Source organism: Prorops nasuta, unplaced genomic scaffold (genome assembly GCF_024137725.1).
Source record: "Prorops nasuta isolate Cenicafe-Biocafe unplaced genomic scaffold, Cenicafe_Pnas_1.2 PNAS00071, whole genome shotgun sequence".
Lineage (NCBI taxonomy): Eukaryota > Metazoa > Arthropoda > Insecta > Hymenoptera > Bethylidae > Prorops > Prorops nasuta.
Window position 1 is genome coordinate 185704 of NW_027116868.1, and position 15892 is coordinate 201595.

Below are 15892 nucleotides of genomic sequence, written 5' to 3' on the forward strand. Positions count from 1 at the left end.
AGGATTCAATATCTTGAGAGCAACGAGAACTTTTTTCAAAAAATTATTTTTTGAAATCTGGAATGAAGTTTAAAGTGAATATTCCTATTTTTTACAAAAAATCGCGAACTTTATTGTTTGTAAAAGAAGCTGAAGTTGAAAAAAAGAAAACACTCTCGTTGCTCCCGAGATATTGAACCCTATTAACATAATCTTTTTAGTTTTTTGATTTTAGATGATGCTATTTGAAGATGTCCCACAAAAAACAAGCTTCGCCTGGAAAAAAGGCAGCAAGTACATAAATTGTTTACCGTATATAAATAATATAGTAAAATAAAATATTCAAATTAAAAAAATTAATGAAATCCAAATTTTCGTCAAGAATTTATTTTTACCATGGCAAAAGAGTTAAAATTTCGGTAAAATAAAATTAATAACATAAAAAAGCTACTTGCCGAGCCCGTTGTATGCAATGGCATTAAATTGCTACATTTTAAAATTACGAGAAGCAACGATTGTATTGTAAGATAGCGACTTATACATGAACATTATGGTCCCGGCAACTACCTTTTTTTTGTGTTACTATTTTTCCTTCGATATTTTAACATTTTTCCATCGTAAAAATATATACTTGCTTAACATTTGGATTTCACTCATCTTTTTAATTCGCGAATATATTATATTTTAATATATTATTTATATGCTAGACGATTCATATACTTGCTGTCTTTATTTACAGGCGAACCCTATTCTTTGCGGGATCCCAATCATTACTGTTAGTAAAGTTATAGCCGTTTAATTTAAAAATTATACTTTTTATTACTTTGAAATAACTTTACAATTTCGCATATTAAGCAAAAGTTCTAATGAAAGAAAAATGTAACCTTTTATAAAAGGATGAAGCACACAATAGAATTTTCTATTGTACAACGTTTTATTAAATTTGCGTTTTCGGTCGGCACTCAGTTTGATGATTTTAAGCTTATGAAAAGTAGTGTACATTAAAACAATCATCACTTTACTAATAATAAAGATAAATGTTTCTTCCAAGTCTCAATCGAAAGACATTGAAAAAATATTCAAAATCCATATTTTGAAATACTTACGCAATTATTTTCTTCAATCATATATAACAATTTTAAAACAGATGAATATTTAAAGTTTTTTACTGTGTCCGTTTGCTCATTTCAATGATTAAAAAGGATGTAAAATTATAATTAATACATACAATTCGAAACCCTTAGAATAGCTTATCTGTTGAGTCCATGTAGACATTTGTAACATTTTTTTAAGGAGAGACGCAAATGATTGAATTTCAATTTTACTTAACTTTACTAATCGCATAGAAAGCTATTAGTAATGGTGATGACGTCAGTCGATAAATTTAAGGAAGTAGTAAAGAAAGACGCAAGAATGGGGGAACTCCATATACTTAACGGGATCCTTCGCGCCTGCTTTACCAACAGTACAAATCAATAAACAATTAGTTTAATAAAATTCAAATGCAAAGCAAATTGAACAAACGGGTGTCTTTAGGACAAAATGCCAGCCCTAACGAGTCAAATGAGCTTAAAAATACTAAAATTGGATGAAGAATAACGTTGTACCACTGTCCCGCGTTCTTGAAGTGAAAATAACCAAAAGTGACCTCGTTTCAAGAACGTGGAACAATGCTGCAGAGTATTTTTCTCATCCAATTAGAGTGTTATTAAGCTCGTTTGACTCGTTAGGACTAGCACTTTGTCCTATAGAAACCCGTTTGTTAAATTTGCTTCGCATTTGAATTTTATTAAACTGTTTATTGTCTTATAGTGCAGGTAAAACAGGCGTGAGGGATCCCGTTAACCCGGGTCGCCTAAACGATCCATCAGTGATGCCAGTCTGAGTCTAAATGAACCCTTCACTATGACTTCGCAGCTCATATAACTGTATAGCCTTGAATATCAAAGTGGAGGGACCGTTTAGACCAACACTATATACAACAGAGTGTAACGAAATAACCGCATTTTGACGTAATTGGATGTTCGGGGTGACAACCCGATTCCCCGTTTTAAAATTTCGATCGAATCTCGTTCAAGGTTTAAAAGTTATTTCCATTTAAAAATCATCCTTTTTCGCTCCTTTTCGAACAACTTTAACAGCACAACGGAAAGTGGGGAAAGTGAAAAACAATTGAAGAACACCCTGCTAGAATATAAAAATTATCGATCGCACGCGATAATACATTTGCTATTTATTTCTTCAATTTGGCTATTAATTAATTTCAAAGATAGCTAAATCCCCTTTATTACAATTGTAATTTAATTCAGTATAAGTATCATTGACTGAACTGATGGAAAAGCGAGAAGAGCCAATGAAAAGGAAAGTATCACAAGCTAAGAAGTCGCGCAAACTCACTGATAATTTAATAGGCAATGCATGAAGCTATTCCCATTTCTATTATCGAAGCTAAAGAGAATGATTTAAAATCAATTTATTAATGATAGAGAAAACTAAACTTACCCATTTAATATTCTCCAAGTTTCTTTAAATCGAAGTTTTTGAAAAAGTTTCAAACTGGCTCCTCGATGATTTCCAGAAAGCACACTGCCACTGATTTTGCACTTAAACATTCGCGAATTTAAGCCAATTAGGTATTAACTTACATTTCATCAAAACACTGGTTAATTTGAAACTTTTAACTGTTTGAAATAGGCAGATAAAGAGTGGTCGAAACTCTAATTATTAATTATCCTTTTTCTTTGTGTTTCTCTCTTCAGTCTACTTCAAACAGTTAAAAAGTGTCAAATTAACCCGTGTTTTAATGAAACGTAGGTTAATATCTAATATGTTTAAATTCACGAGTGTTTAAATGCAAAATCAATGATAGCGTGCTTTCTGAATATCATCGAGGAGCCAGTTTGAAGCTTTTTCAAAAACTTTGATGTAAAAGAACTTGGAGAACATTAAATGGGTAAGTTTAGATTTCTCTATCATCAATGTATTGATTTTGAATCATTCTCTTTAGCTTGGTTAGTAGAAAGAGAATGCCCTCATGCATTTCCTATTAAATTATCAGTGCGTTTGCGCGACATCTTACTTTCTGATACTTTCCTTTTCATTGCGTCTTCTCGCTCTTTCCATAAATTCAGTCAATGATAATTGTACTGAATTGAATTGGAAATGTAATGAAAAGGATTTTGCTATTTTTAAAATTAATCTGATAGCCAGATTAATGGAATAAATAGCAAAAGTATTATTGCGCGCGATCGATAACTTTTACATTCTATTGGGGTGTTCATCAATTGTTTTTTCACTTTCTTCACTTTCCATTGTGCAATCAAAGTCGTTCGAAAAGGACCGAAAAAGGGTGATTTTTAAATGTAAATAACATTTAAACCTCTTGAACGATTCGAACGAAATTTTACACGTGCACTCAGTTTGTCACCCCGAACCTCCAGTTAAGAGAAAAGGCGGTCGTTTCGTTACACCCTGTATATTTGACTGACTCCAATTTTTTTTTATTTTTTTTTTTGCTCTCCAGATCCAGAAATCGTTAATTTGGACTGAAAAAACAATATTCCTAAATTTTCAGCTAAAAAAAAATTGTTTAGAACTGCCGCATTCGGTATTTGTGTAAAATTTTTATAAAAATTCATTTATCTCCAAAACTATAATAGATATCGGTTTGTTGCTATAGACCTTTCAGAAAGCAAATTCAGAGAGGATTAGAAAAGGTGATATATAAAAAGTTGATATCTCTTTTGGATACAAAGATAGACGCGTTTTTCAATTTTTTTTTATAAAAAGTTCAATAGTGTGTAGGTTTATCTTCAAGTTTCAACAATTAGAGTTTATTTTATTATATTTAGATTGCATTCAAAATTAACTGAGTAGAGATATTTGCATACTTTACTTGAGAAATACATGCGAAATGCAATAAAATATTCAGAAACAATTTATACATAATAAATATGTCAACCATAAGTAAAAAAAGTAATATGGCTATATTATGATTATAAAAATAATAATATTTATTGGCGGTTATATAATTAACAATTTTACTAAGTACCCAAGAAATATTAATACATTCATTTCGATTTCGTGATCAAAGTTTGCTTATTACATTCCGGATAATTTTCCCAGTGTTTTGTAACAACTTGCAAAATATACTCATGTTGCTGCGGATCTTTCGTCAAGCATTGATTATATTCTTCCATCAATGCAACCGCCCTCTCAGCAATGTCATTCACGACTTTCAAATCTTTCAAAATTATCAAGGCATTATTATAACTTTCTTCTTTTTCCCATTGGTCAGGATTTTTGTTGAGAAAGTCATAAGACAAATTTAATTGTTCGAATATAAAGACAGATCCTTTCGTGATAAAATTACTTAGGTCGTAATTTACAGCGTGTTGTAGATCTACTTTAGCACGTATCTTGTTTTCAGACAAGCTTTCACGATTTTTAAAAGCCTCTGTCATTTTAAGTTTCACTTCACGTGATACGGTGTTATCAAAAAATGCCAGTGGTGCGAGATGTTCGGATAAATACCATAAATGTCTTGTCAATTTGTCTAGGGCAACTTCTGATAACTTTGTATTAATTTCTTCGTATTTGATAAATTCTTGCAATAAATTTAAATCGTGAGAGGGTGCCGTAATTGCGCAAGGAGCCGTAAACCAAGATTTCACGTAAAAATTCACAATAAAAACGCAAATATGACGACGTCCATCCTTTTCTTTTGAAATCAAATGTATTTGATTCTTGAACATGAATATTTTCAAGGAATAAATGGCCTTCGAAAGCCATCTAGCATGATGCATTGCCCCAGGGTGTTTAAATTTGATTCCTCGAGGTGGTGCTCCGCCTAAGAAGATACAAGTGAGCTCTAAAAGCTCATTGTAATCACCCCGTAACTGTGAAATCTATGATAAATAAGCGATATTATAAGTCATAAGGTTTTTTTTAAAAGAATAGATTAAATGTTACTTTCAACGTACTTTGAATTGATCAGAAACAAAACACAATATATCTTCTTTTTTATGGTGTACGGCTTCAGCTACTAATGCATCATTTAAACCATGTTCGAACTTCGATTTATCTATATTACTCCACTCTTTTTTAAAACGAGTAAATATTGGTACATTAGGGCCGCTTGTTCCAGGCAAAAAAGTTTCAAAAACTTTTCTCAAAATAATTTCATTTATGTGATGCCTACATGCCAAATGAAGTAAATCTCGATTTAATATTTTCACCAATTGAGCACACGTTCCTCTTTCCGAACGTAACAATTAATAGATCCAAAAAAATTTAATTTTCATAATACTTAGGAAAAGAATGGTATATTTTATATGCTATATGAGATGAATTTAAGTAATTTTCATCTCGCAAACCATAGATATAAAAAATTTTACTTAATCCTAAGATTTTATGATAAATAATTTGTTAACAATGGAAAAAATCAATTACCAACAATACACGTAAATTGAATTACTACCTGCGTTCGAGCTCGTAGTATCGAAGCAAATGCCCTTCACACGATCGGAACAGTTCCAAAGATTCAACATCTCGACTATACCAGTGACTTGATCAATTCCACTCCCTGAATCAAGTGTTGGTACACCAAGTAATTGCTCGGTTTTAAGTCCAGAGACAATTACAGGTAAGCGTTCAACCATATTTGGGCCATCCAGCTCTGGAAGGATTTTTCCATCCCAATGAACTATTAAAGAGTTGGCTAATTGAATATTGTTTTTCAATTCAGATGCACGCTCTGATCTATACTTGACTCGCTGCCTGTGAATAGTACTCTTGCTCAAATTATAGTGATCTGGGTTCAATCCTAGAGCCTGGACAACAGCATTCAGAATAAAGGAAGCACTTCTACTAGTAGTATTTGTTCGATCTAAAGCTGCAGCTAATTCTACAGTAACAATGTTTTTCTTCCTTAACTTGAGTTCAGGATTATATGATTTTTCATATAAAAAACTAGAAGCACTCCGTTTTAACTCATTTTGAGATGCGTTAGTCGACTGACTTGATGCCTCATCAGTAACCGTCAGTTGAGAGCAAGACCGAACAATATCTTCTTCTACAACCTGCGCAATATTAATGTCTCTTGATGAACATGATGCAGTTTGATCATCATGTGTATCTTCTATTGAAACGTCTGGTAAATAGACTCCGGATATATTAAACAAATTGTCTAATTTTATCTTGAAATTCCTTTCATGCAGGACTTGAGTGTTTCAGGATAACCTCAGACGACTTTTATATGCAAACTTCTCCATTCTTGATGCAGCTTTTCAAGTCGTGAAATAGCATAATCTTTTCTGCATACAGGTTTTTCATTTCGATTCCAAATTTCGTAAACATCATCTATAGTAGAAATGAAACTCTCGCGCAATGTCAAATTAAAAAAAACGATGTTTGTAAAATAACAATCGTAACACTTCATTATTTGATGGCAATTTTGTGTTATCCAGTTGTTCCAACTCATTACCGATCAAGTAAATGTTACTCGTTTCTTCCGTCATACTTTTTCGTTTTCGGATTTTGAGCAATGAACTTATATGCAACACCTCACTCAGTTGATTAGATAGACCGAATGCTGTAGATGAATTTTCAGTTAGATTGACACCGCAAGAATTCGAGTGGAATTTTACACGAGAGTTGGCGCCACCTCTTAAGGATATAAATTGTAATGAGGTGTTCGTTACGTGGATGTAAAATGAGGCAAATAAGTGAAATATAAATGAATATAGGCTTTTGTTTCTTTTATTTTGAGTTTACTCGATCAGCTGATCGAAAGTCTGACAGCTGAGACCGAGTGTTTTCGGTCGACACGGTCGAATAACCTCGCGAGCTGTCAGAGAATATTTCCGAAAATCTTAGAATTGTCTTAGATGATTATGTTAGTACCGGATGTAAGCTCCGGCGCTTCTATTTAATTTATTAAGCATTAATGACTGTGAAAGAGAGCTAAATCTTTCACAGATTATTATAAAATGCTTAATTGAAGAAGATTTAACATTCCGGATGATTATTCAGGTATTAAGAATATTCCGCTTGGCGTTCAATCATGTCATTGTTGACGCCAAGCATTCGGTGAAGACTAGCTATAAAAACTAGCGCTCACCGACGTAAAGAGAGCAGTCGCACACAAGCGATTCCGAAGGAAGCAAGGCTAGAGACGTGTATGTGCGTGACCATTGCTTATTGTTCCGATCGGATGAGCCCGACTCACTGTCGGACATACGCGAACTGTTGGTTATCGGAATGCGTACATTCGAAAAGAGTCGTATGTTGCCCTGGTAACGCTAAACTATTGGGTGCGTCTTTGGACTCCAAAGTTAAGCACGCTAGATAATGTTGAATGCGATCTAGATATAATAAAATAAACTCTAATTGTTGAAACTTGAAGATAAACCTACACACTATTGAACTTTTTATAAAAAAAAATTGAAAAACGCGTCTATCTTTGTATCCAAAAGAGATATCAATTTTTTATATATTACCTTTTCTAATCCTCTCTGAATTTGCTTTCTGAAAAGTCTATAGCAACAAACCGATATCTATTATAGTTTTGGAGATAAATGAATTTTTATACAAATTTTACACAAATACCGAATGCGGCAGTTCTAAACAATTTCTTTTTTAGCTGAAAATTTAGGAATATTGTTTTTTCAGTCCAAATTAACGATTTCTGGATCTGGAGAGCAAAAAAAAAATAAAAAAATAATTTGAGTCAGCTAATATATATATATATATATAGCTTCACTGCTATTCATTTTTGAGCGCTACAATATACTATTGCGTTACTGATAATTCATTTTAATATTTGTGTTTTTACTTATTTTTATATTTACCTCTGACCATTCACGTTGCAATGTTTGTAACATGTCTGATGTTAAAAGTCCTTCGGATAACAATTTGGATGTTAGTTTACCTCTTCTAAAAATGGTTGAAGTCACACTTCTGTTTTCTAAAACAAAATCAAAGAAAAATAGTGATACGAACACTTTATTCAGAATTTTGATGTTTTACCTCTTAAATTCTTGTGCTTTGACATTTCAAAACTATCATCTCGTACGGCTTCTATGTTATTCATACCTGCAAAAAAATAAATGCTTTTTAAAAAAATTACAGACATATATCTATTTGAGATATTTAACATATTGTTATCGCAAACGAAACTGCTTAAAATTATGCCATTTTACAGTCAGCGAAGGTAACTCAAAAAGTGAACAAGAATACCAGTAATTAAAAACAAAATAATTTTGAGCAGAATATATTATAGTGTACATCTTTGGAAACATTTGTTACTAAAATAATATAAATGTATAATTATCTGTTGAAAGGTTTTAAGGATTCAAATATGATTTTTTGCCCAACGTTTAACCCGTTATGATCACATGGTGTCAAATAGACCCCAGGCTATCTTTGAATCTACCTAGCTTCTAAAAGAGGATTTAGACTTGATCTTGTGGTACCATCTGCCATTGTTTGAAGCTAATACATCATACCTCAAGGGTTTTTGAGAATGAAAGTGGCGTCAGAACATATTAGACGTCGATTTGCACGGAAGTGTTTTCTTTAGAGTCCAGCAGATTCCGTGTGACATTGTATGGAATTATTGCAAAAAAAGTGCATTTCAAGTTAATTTATTTTTGGCTAAAGTGTGAGTGACAACATAAGTATTAGTTCATGTAATGTCCTTACTTTTTTCCAGAAATCAATAGTTATTATGTTTAAATAGATGACATAACAAAACTTCAATGTCTGAGCTGCGAACGACCAATGTGCGATATGAGTCGCATGTATTTATGCATTAAATTCGCTGGTAAAATACAATTATATATTAATATTTACTTTATCTATCTTTTTTATTACATTTCATTATAAATAAAATATTTAGTTTTGTCATAAAATCTGTTTTTTACTTCATTCAACTGACCTATAACATTTTACAGATTTTATGAAAATTCATAACTTCAAATCTCAAAATAAATATACTTTTTGTAAAGATCAATATAATTCTGTTTTTTTTTCTTAAAAGCATACTATATTAACCCGTTTCATGTCAAAATGGCATAAATTTAATCTTCTTTTCTTTTGAATCATTTTCATAGTAATCGTTTATAGATCTTTTCGGAACTTCGTACCATAACATTTTAAGATGTGCTCTTTCGAAATCCAATATTTTTTTTTTTTTGACTTCTTGGTCCATTTTACCGGTACTCCAGTTTATACTACACAAATTCGAAAAAAACGCATTTCGAGCAGTAATTTTCCATTTTTCCTCTTGATAATATCAACGAATCATCTTAGCATTAGGGATCTAGTGGTACAATGACTTTATCTAAAAGATGAGTCTATAAAGACACAAAAATACAAGAAGGCCGCGAAGATATAGCGAGTTTTTCAAGAAATTAGCGTACTCATTCGCACAATATAATATAATGTAATGTAATATATGAAAAAAGGAAAATAAAATTTATCTCAGATGAAGACAAAATTAAAAATATAATTAAATAAGACATTATTCGAAGTTTGTAACCATTACGCGGTGAAATTTGAAAAATGTAATCTCATGAGCAATTTATTGTAGAAAAAGATTATAAAAATGTAAAAAAAATCTGAAATTTTTAATCTCTTGTGTATTTTGCGTTCTTTAGTGATTATTTATTTCTTGAGACAATTAAACGCTATATATAGAAAATTAAATGTAAATTTACCATAAATAATGATATATACTACATAAAAACGCTAATTTCTTGAAAAAATCGCCATATCTTGGCGGACATCTTGTATTTTTGTGTCTATATAGACTCATCTTTTAGATAAAGTCATTATGCCACTAGATCCCTAATGCTAAGATGATTCGTTGATGTTATCACGAGGAAAAATGGAAAATTACTACTCGAAATGCGGGTTTTTCGCACTTTTTGTAGTATAAACTGGAGTACCGGTAAAATGGACCAAGATATCAAAAAAATAGTATTGGATTTCGAAAGAGCACATCTTAAAATGTTATGGTACCAAGTTCCGAAAAGATCTATAAAAGATTACTATGGAAATGATTCAAAAGAAAAGAAGATTGAATTTATGCCATTTTGGCATGAAACGGGTTAACGGGATTCTTCACGCCTGCTTTATCGACAGTAGAAGTCAATAGACAATTAGTTCAATAAAATTCACACGTGAAGTAAATTGAACAAACGGACGCCTTTAGGACCAAGTGCCAGTCCTAACGAGTTGAATGCGCTTAAAAACACTCAAATCAGATGAAAAATAACGCTGTACCACTGTCCCGCGTTCTTGAAGTGAAAATAACCAAAACTGACCTCTCTTCAAGAACAAGAGACAATGGTACAGAGATTTTTCTCATTCGATTCGAGTCTTCTTGGGCTTGTTTGACTCTTTAGGGCTCGCACCTTGACCTAAAGACACCCGTTTGTTGAAATTTCTCCGCCTTTGAATTTTATTGAACTAATAGTTAATTGACTTTTGTACTGTCGGTAAAGTATGCGTGAGAGATCCCGTTAAGTCGATGCATCAAACAGAACGCAAATGGCAACTGATTTTCCTCGTGGGTTCTATTAGACCTCATGTGATCACAACATTATCTGTAAGAGGGGGGACCAGAACGAGTTAGAGTTATTGTCCTAAAAATACTGACATTATAAATTTTTAAAACTGTTGAGGTATTATAAATATTTTTATAATTTAATATTTTAAATTTATCGCCTTGTAACGGATGCTTTTATAAGTAGATATAGTAGTGCGCTGTGAGCTGATTTTAATGAATAGAAGAGAGAGGTAGTGTCGTTAAAATAAACGAGCGAGTAACTTGCGTTTGCGTTTGGTCGTGTGTGAATCTATGCGTGTATGCGTGTAGCAATTACCGACCACAAACGTTAAATAATAAAATTGCTTACTTTAGAAATCAATACTGTTGGGTACAGTGATGCCAGAATCAAGCCCTCATCAACGAAAATGAAGTCAGCCGTTAGTCAGCAGCACTATCAAGAATTTGAAGGAAATGGGTACAAACAAAGCTCTGCCTGGTCAGCATATAGGTGTGATTTGAACTTCAGGCATTTTCGGCTTTAGAAGAAGAGCGACTACCGCTAACCAACACATTTTTACATATCATCCGTGTGAGGTGATGCTACGTTTACCCAAAAACTCGAGGCAAATACAAATTCTTTTTCTAAATTATTTTTTAATTTTTATAAATATTTATATGTAGCCATTAATTAATTAGATTTGGTAATAAATACAAAAAATGCGTTTTTATTATAACAAATAATGAGTTGAGGTATAATAAACTCAATGTTTTTATATAAACCTGCTAACAAATGCATTTTTTTATTTATTATTGAGTCCAATAAGTTAATGGTTATTAAAAAAATAATTCTTTATAATGAAAACAAATGACAAAATTTTAAACTTCGCCAAGACTCGAACCCGACCCTGCCGCGTAGCAAACGGCGATCTTACCACCTACGCTAAAATGGTCACTTAGTGTACTAAAGGCAAAACAGCCTTTTAAAGACTTACTACAATTAATTCGTCATAAATAATCAAGAATTAGCTATAATAATAAATACATTCATTTACACAGCATTATTGTACTAAATTTATTATGTTTGTAACACTAGATTTACGGACTGAGCCTATTTGACTCATTCAAAGGTATTTCAAAATCATAATTTATGTGTAAAAAATGTTTTAAATAAATTTTTTAATAATTAATCTTTCATTTAATTTAAAGTAGAACTAATTTCTATTTATAAAACTTCAATTTTCGTGTATTATTCAAATTATCTCACTTTGGTAAAAATAGGTCTAATTAATGTCCGTAAATCTAGTGTTAATTTGAAGCATACATTTTGCATGGAGGTACGATAGTTTAAGGATAACCATGCAGTACTCTAAATACAAAACTATTCATATACTCAACTACAATAAATTATTCGATTACACGTAACATATATTATAATATTACTTAATTAATTTACGACAATGGAGCATATGAATAGTTTTATATTTAGAGTACTGCATAGATACCCTTAAACTATCGTATCTTCGTGCAAAATGTATGCCTCAAATTAAAAATATAATAAATTTAGTGCAATAATGCAGTGTCAATAAATGAATTTATTAATGCAGATAATTCTTAATTGTTTATGACGAGTTAATGAAAGAATTGTAGTAAGTATTTAAAAGGCTATTTTGCTTATAGGACATTAAATGAGCGCTGTAGCGCAGATGGTAAGGTTGCCGTTTTTCACGCGGCAGGCTCGGGTTTCAGTCTTGGCGAAGTTTAAAATTCTTTCATTTTTTTTTTCATGACAAAGATTTTTTTTTTAATAACCATTAACTTATTGGACTCAACAATTAATAAAAAAAATTCATTTGTTAGCAGGTTTATATAAAAACATTGAGTTTATTATACCTCAACTCATTATTTGTTATAATATGAATGCATTTTTTGTATATATTACCAAACCTAATTAATTAATCACTACGTATAAGTATTTATTAAAATTGAAAACTAATTTAGAAAAAGGATTTTGATTTGCTTCGAGTTTTTGGATAAACGCAGCATCACCTCACACGGATGACACGTAAAAATGTGTTGGTTAGCGGTAGTCGCTCTACTTTTAAAGCCGAAGTTGCCCTAAGTCCAAATCACACCTAAGCTGACCAGGCATAGCTATGTTTGTACCCCTTCCCTTCAAATTTTCTATACTGCTGCTGGCTAGCGGCTAACTTCATTTTCGTTGCTAAAAGCTTGATTCTGGCATCACTGACATCACTGTACAGCGTAGTATAATGAAAATGGCGGAGTTGGCAACGCTGACGGCAATACGGAACGGTGCAGAAATACAAAACTTTTTTTGGTTTTCGAGGGGGAACTGTCAACGAAAGTGAGAGTAAAGTAAGTTTTCCGTTAAATTGAAGCCTTGATTTATTGCTTTAAAATTGATTTATCTCAGCAATGATGCTTTACGGTATTAATGATCAATTACTTTTGAACTTAGTTTATACTCAAGAATATGTGGTTAAAATTAAAAGCATTATTGCTGATAAACCCTGTATATGTATATATTCAAGATATAGTGTATTGTAACACTGTTTAGACGCTGATACTTCAAGAGTAAAAAACAAACACTCTTGGCTTAAGCTTACAATTCTTGCATACACTTTGAAATACATGTATAAAAATCCTGAACACAATTGATAATATTTATAAGGACAGCCTCTATTTTATTGAGCTTTTTTTTATTTCTACAACTGTGCATTGTTTACATTTGGAGCTAAATACCTTCAAAATTGTAAAAAAAATGGTTTTTTAAAAGTTTGTTGCAAAGGAATTAAAAAAAATCGCTACATATTCATGTACTGTATAAAGAAAGCAGATTAATTTTTTTTGCAAAAATGTATCCTTTTTATGCTGTAAGTAACATAGAATTGAATTATTTATTATTTTTGTTTCGCCTAGAAATTGAGATGCAATAATAATTTATAAGAAAAACATGTTTCTCCTACTACATCTGATTATTTTGTGTGATTTTTTTTCAAAATTTTAATATTGCAGATTGGCATGAAAATAACTAATTCGCTAAGAAAACGTTTATTTGACCCCTTGATCAAGTATCTATAAATAAAAAATCGAAAAATAACTTAAAAATCCTTTTTTTAATATAATTTTAACATGTAATAGTTAAATTGAAAATCGACGAGCAGTACCATTTCGGCCATTATATTGGGTGAAAGCCTTTGCCACGATAAGTGATGAGAAATTAAAAATGGTATTTTTGATGGTCCTAAAATTCGTAGTTTATTTGAAGAACATTTTTATACCGCAACAATAAATGGTTTTGAGAAAGCAGCATGGCAAAATCTGAAGGAGGTTTATGAAAACATTTTAGGAAGTAAGAAAGGCGAGAATTACAAATCATTATTTAAAATGTTGTTAACCCATTAAGTCCCAAAATGACATTTTTGAGTCGCATTTTTCAACAGCTCTATTTTTTGATAAAAAAAATTTTTGTGAATTTCAAAACAAGTGTTTCCGACGTAAAATTGACTGATCTTTCAGAAACTGAAATTAATTTTGAGATAAAACCCACCTGTGACGATCCATTCAATTTTTTTTCGCAAAAAACTGAAAATTATTAAACATTTTTCTCTTTATCGAACGTTTTCATATTGAAATTCCTGAAGGATACTTACTGCGATTAAAAAAAAGACGTCAATAAGTCCTAATCTTGAAGATAGGTCATTAACAATTGTTAAATTTCATGGGGAAATAAAAAAACTTGAGCCCTAAATACAAAAAACATGCAAAAATTTTCAGGAATTTCGAAGTTAAAAATGATAGATTTTAGGAAATAGTTTTATAGAATAAAAAGTTCTTAGAATTCATTACAGAACATGCTGGAATTTTTTGACGTTTTTTTGAAACTCTCCTAATTACCAAATTTCGAAAATTCAAAAAAGTCATCCAAAAATTTTGGAAAAATTCCAGCGTATTCTCTAATGAATTCTAAAAACTTTTTATTCTATAACATTTTTTCTTAAAGTCTATCGTTTAACTATGACTATACATTCTTTAGCCGTCAATTTGTCTTTGCCGTTTCTAGTTCTTATCACGTGGAGGTAAATGTATATAAAGAACCTTGTTTTTTGTTTGTTTTTTATCTCTTTTTTGTATTTTTTTTATAATCATTTTTCTTCTTTTTTAACTTCTGTCGTAGGTCAATGTCCAGCAGGAAGTGCAAAAGAAAGTGTTACAAATCTTACAAATTTTATTTGTTCTCATGCCACACGTTTTATGATTGGCACAATTTTTTCTTTGTTTATTTGTTTCCATTTCATGCGGTGCTTTTCTTTTGGTACTATTTGCAAGAAAGAATTCAGACATTTCTAGGGCTATTTCCTTGGCACTATTTTTTTTCGTTATTGGTCATATTATGTAGTACAAATGCATTTGTAATCGATGATTGGATTAGTCGCAGAAAAATTGACCAAGTCCATCTTTTTGCTTTTATGCATGGCATCAAATTACTACAATGTCCACCGTGTAGATCGACACCACCCATATATTTATTATATTGTGAGAATGCTCTAGGAAATGGTATATCGTTTTTAGTTCTAGCTTCTTTGGAATGTCTTTTTACTGTTGACATTTGAGTTACACCAGCCACGGTTGAAAGCAGAGATACTGGTTTTGAGTCCATGACTGTTATATAATTAAAACCACTTTTTTCTTCGTGTTTGACTAAGAAGGTTCCTCTTATTGTTTTTTTATCCAATTCGTTGTCGATTTTTACTCTATTTCTTCTCACCGTACCAGTGGTTCTAAGCCCACTGTTCGTAAATTGATCAATAAATCGGGATTACAAAAAAAGTTATCAAAATATAAATGATATTGAATTATTTTCCTTGGAACAATAGATTTGAGTAGCTTTCGAATCATCTGCATAACGACACGACTTCCTAAAGACATTTAGACAAGTTGTACTTGCTCATCAGTCGAATAAATATTTGAATCCTTGCCATAATAAATATCACAATCGACCAGATATCCCTGTACGTTACAAATATCTCACATTTTAATCCCGAATCGCGCAGGTTTATCTTTTATGAATTGAAGCAAAACTGTTTTTCCGTGGAACTTCACCATCATTTCATCTATTGACAAAGCAGTAGAGAAAACCCCAAATTGCAAAATATTTTTCTTGAAAATTTCAAAAATACTACGTACTCTCCAAGCTTTATCATCATGATTCTGATCTTCAGGTTTCGAAAACTTTAATTTTGATTTAATTTCAAGGAATTTATTGCGACTCATCGCTTTAGCTACAATAGAGCATTCCAGTAATGGCCTCTTAGACCAATAATCTTCCTGAGATTT

General features: G+C 31.4%; 2 protein-coding genes across 2 annotated transcripts in view; both read right to left on the reverse strand.

Annotated features, from left to right (window-relative positions):
• Window positions 1-15892, reverse strand: part of LOC136784771 (ATP-dependent RNA helicase SUV3 homolog, mitochondrial-like) — a 154492-nt gene that overhangs the window by 15511 nt on the left and 123089 nt on the right. The window contains exons 6-7 of the mRNA XM_066745660.1: window positions 8008-8073; window positions 7830-7945 (exon numbers count right to left, since the gene is read on the reverse strand). Coding sequence (XP_066601757.1) covers window positions 7830-7945; window positions 8008-8073 — 182 coding nt within the window. The remainder of the gene's footprint in view (window positions 1-7829; window positions 7946-8007; window positions 8074-15892) is intronic.
• On the reverse strand, window positions 4050-6497 carry LOC136784772 (uncharacterized). Its single transcript, XM_066745661.1, has 6 exons — window positions 6386-6497; window positions 6227-6339; window positions 5431-6176; window positions 5376-5381; window positions 4962-5235; window positions 4050-4886 (listed from the first exon to the last, which is right to left on the reverse strand). Exons 1-6 carry the CDS (start codon window positions 6495-6497, stop codon window positions 4050-4052), a joined length of 2088 nt encoding a protein of 695 aa, XP_066601758.1.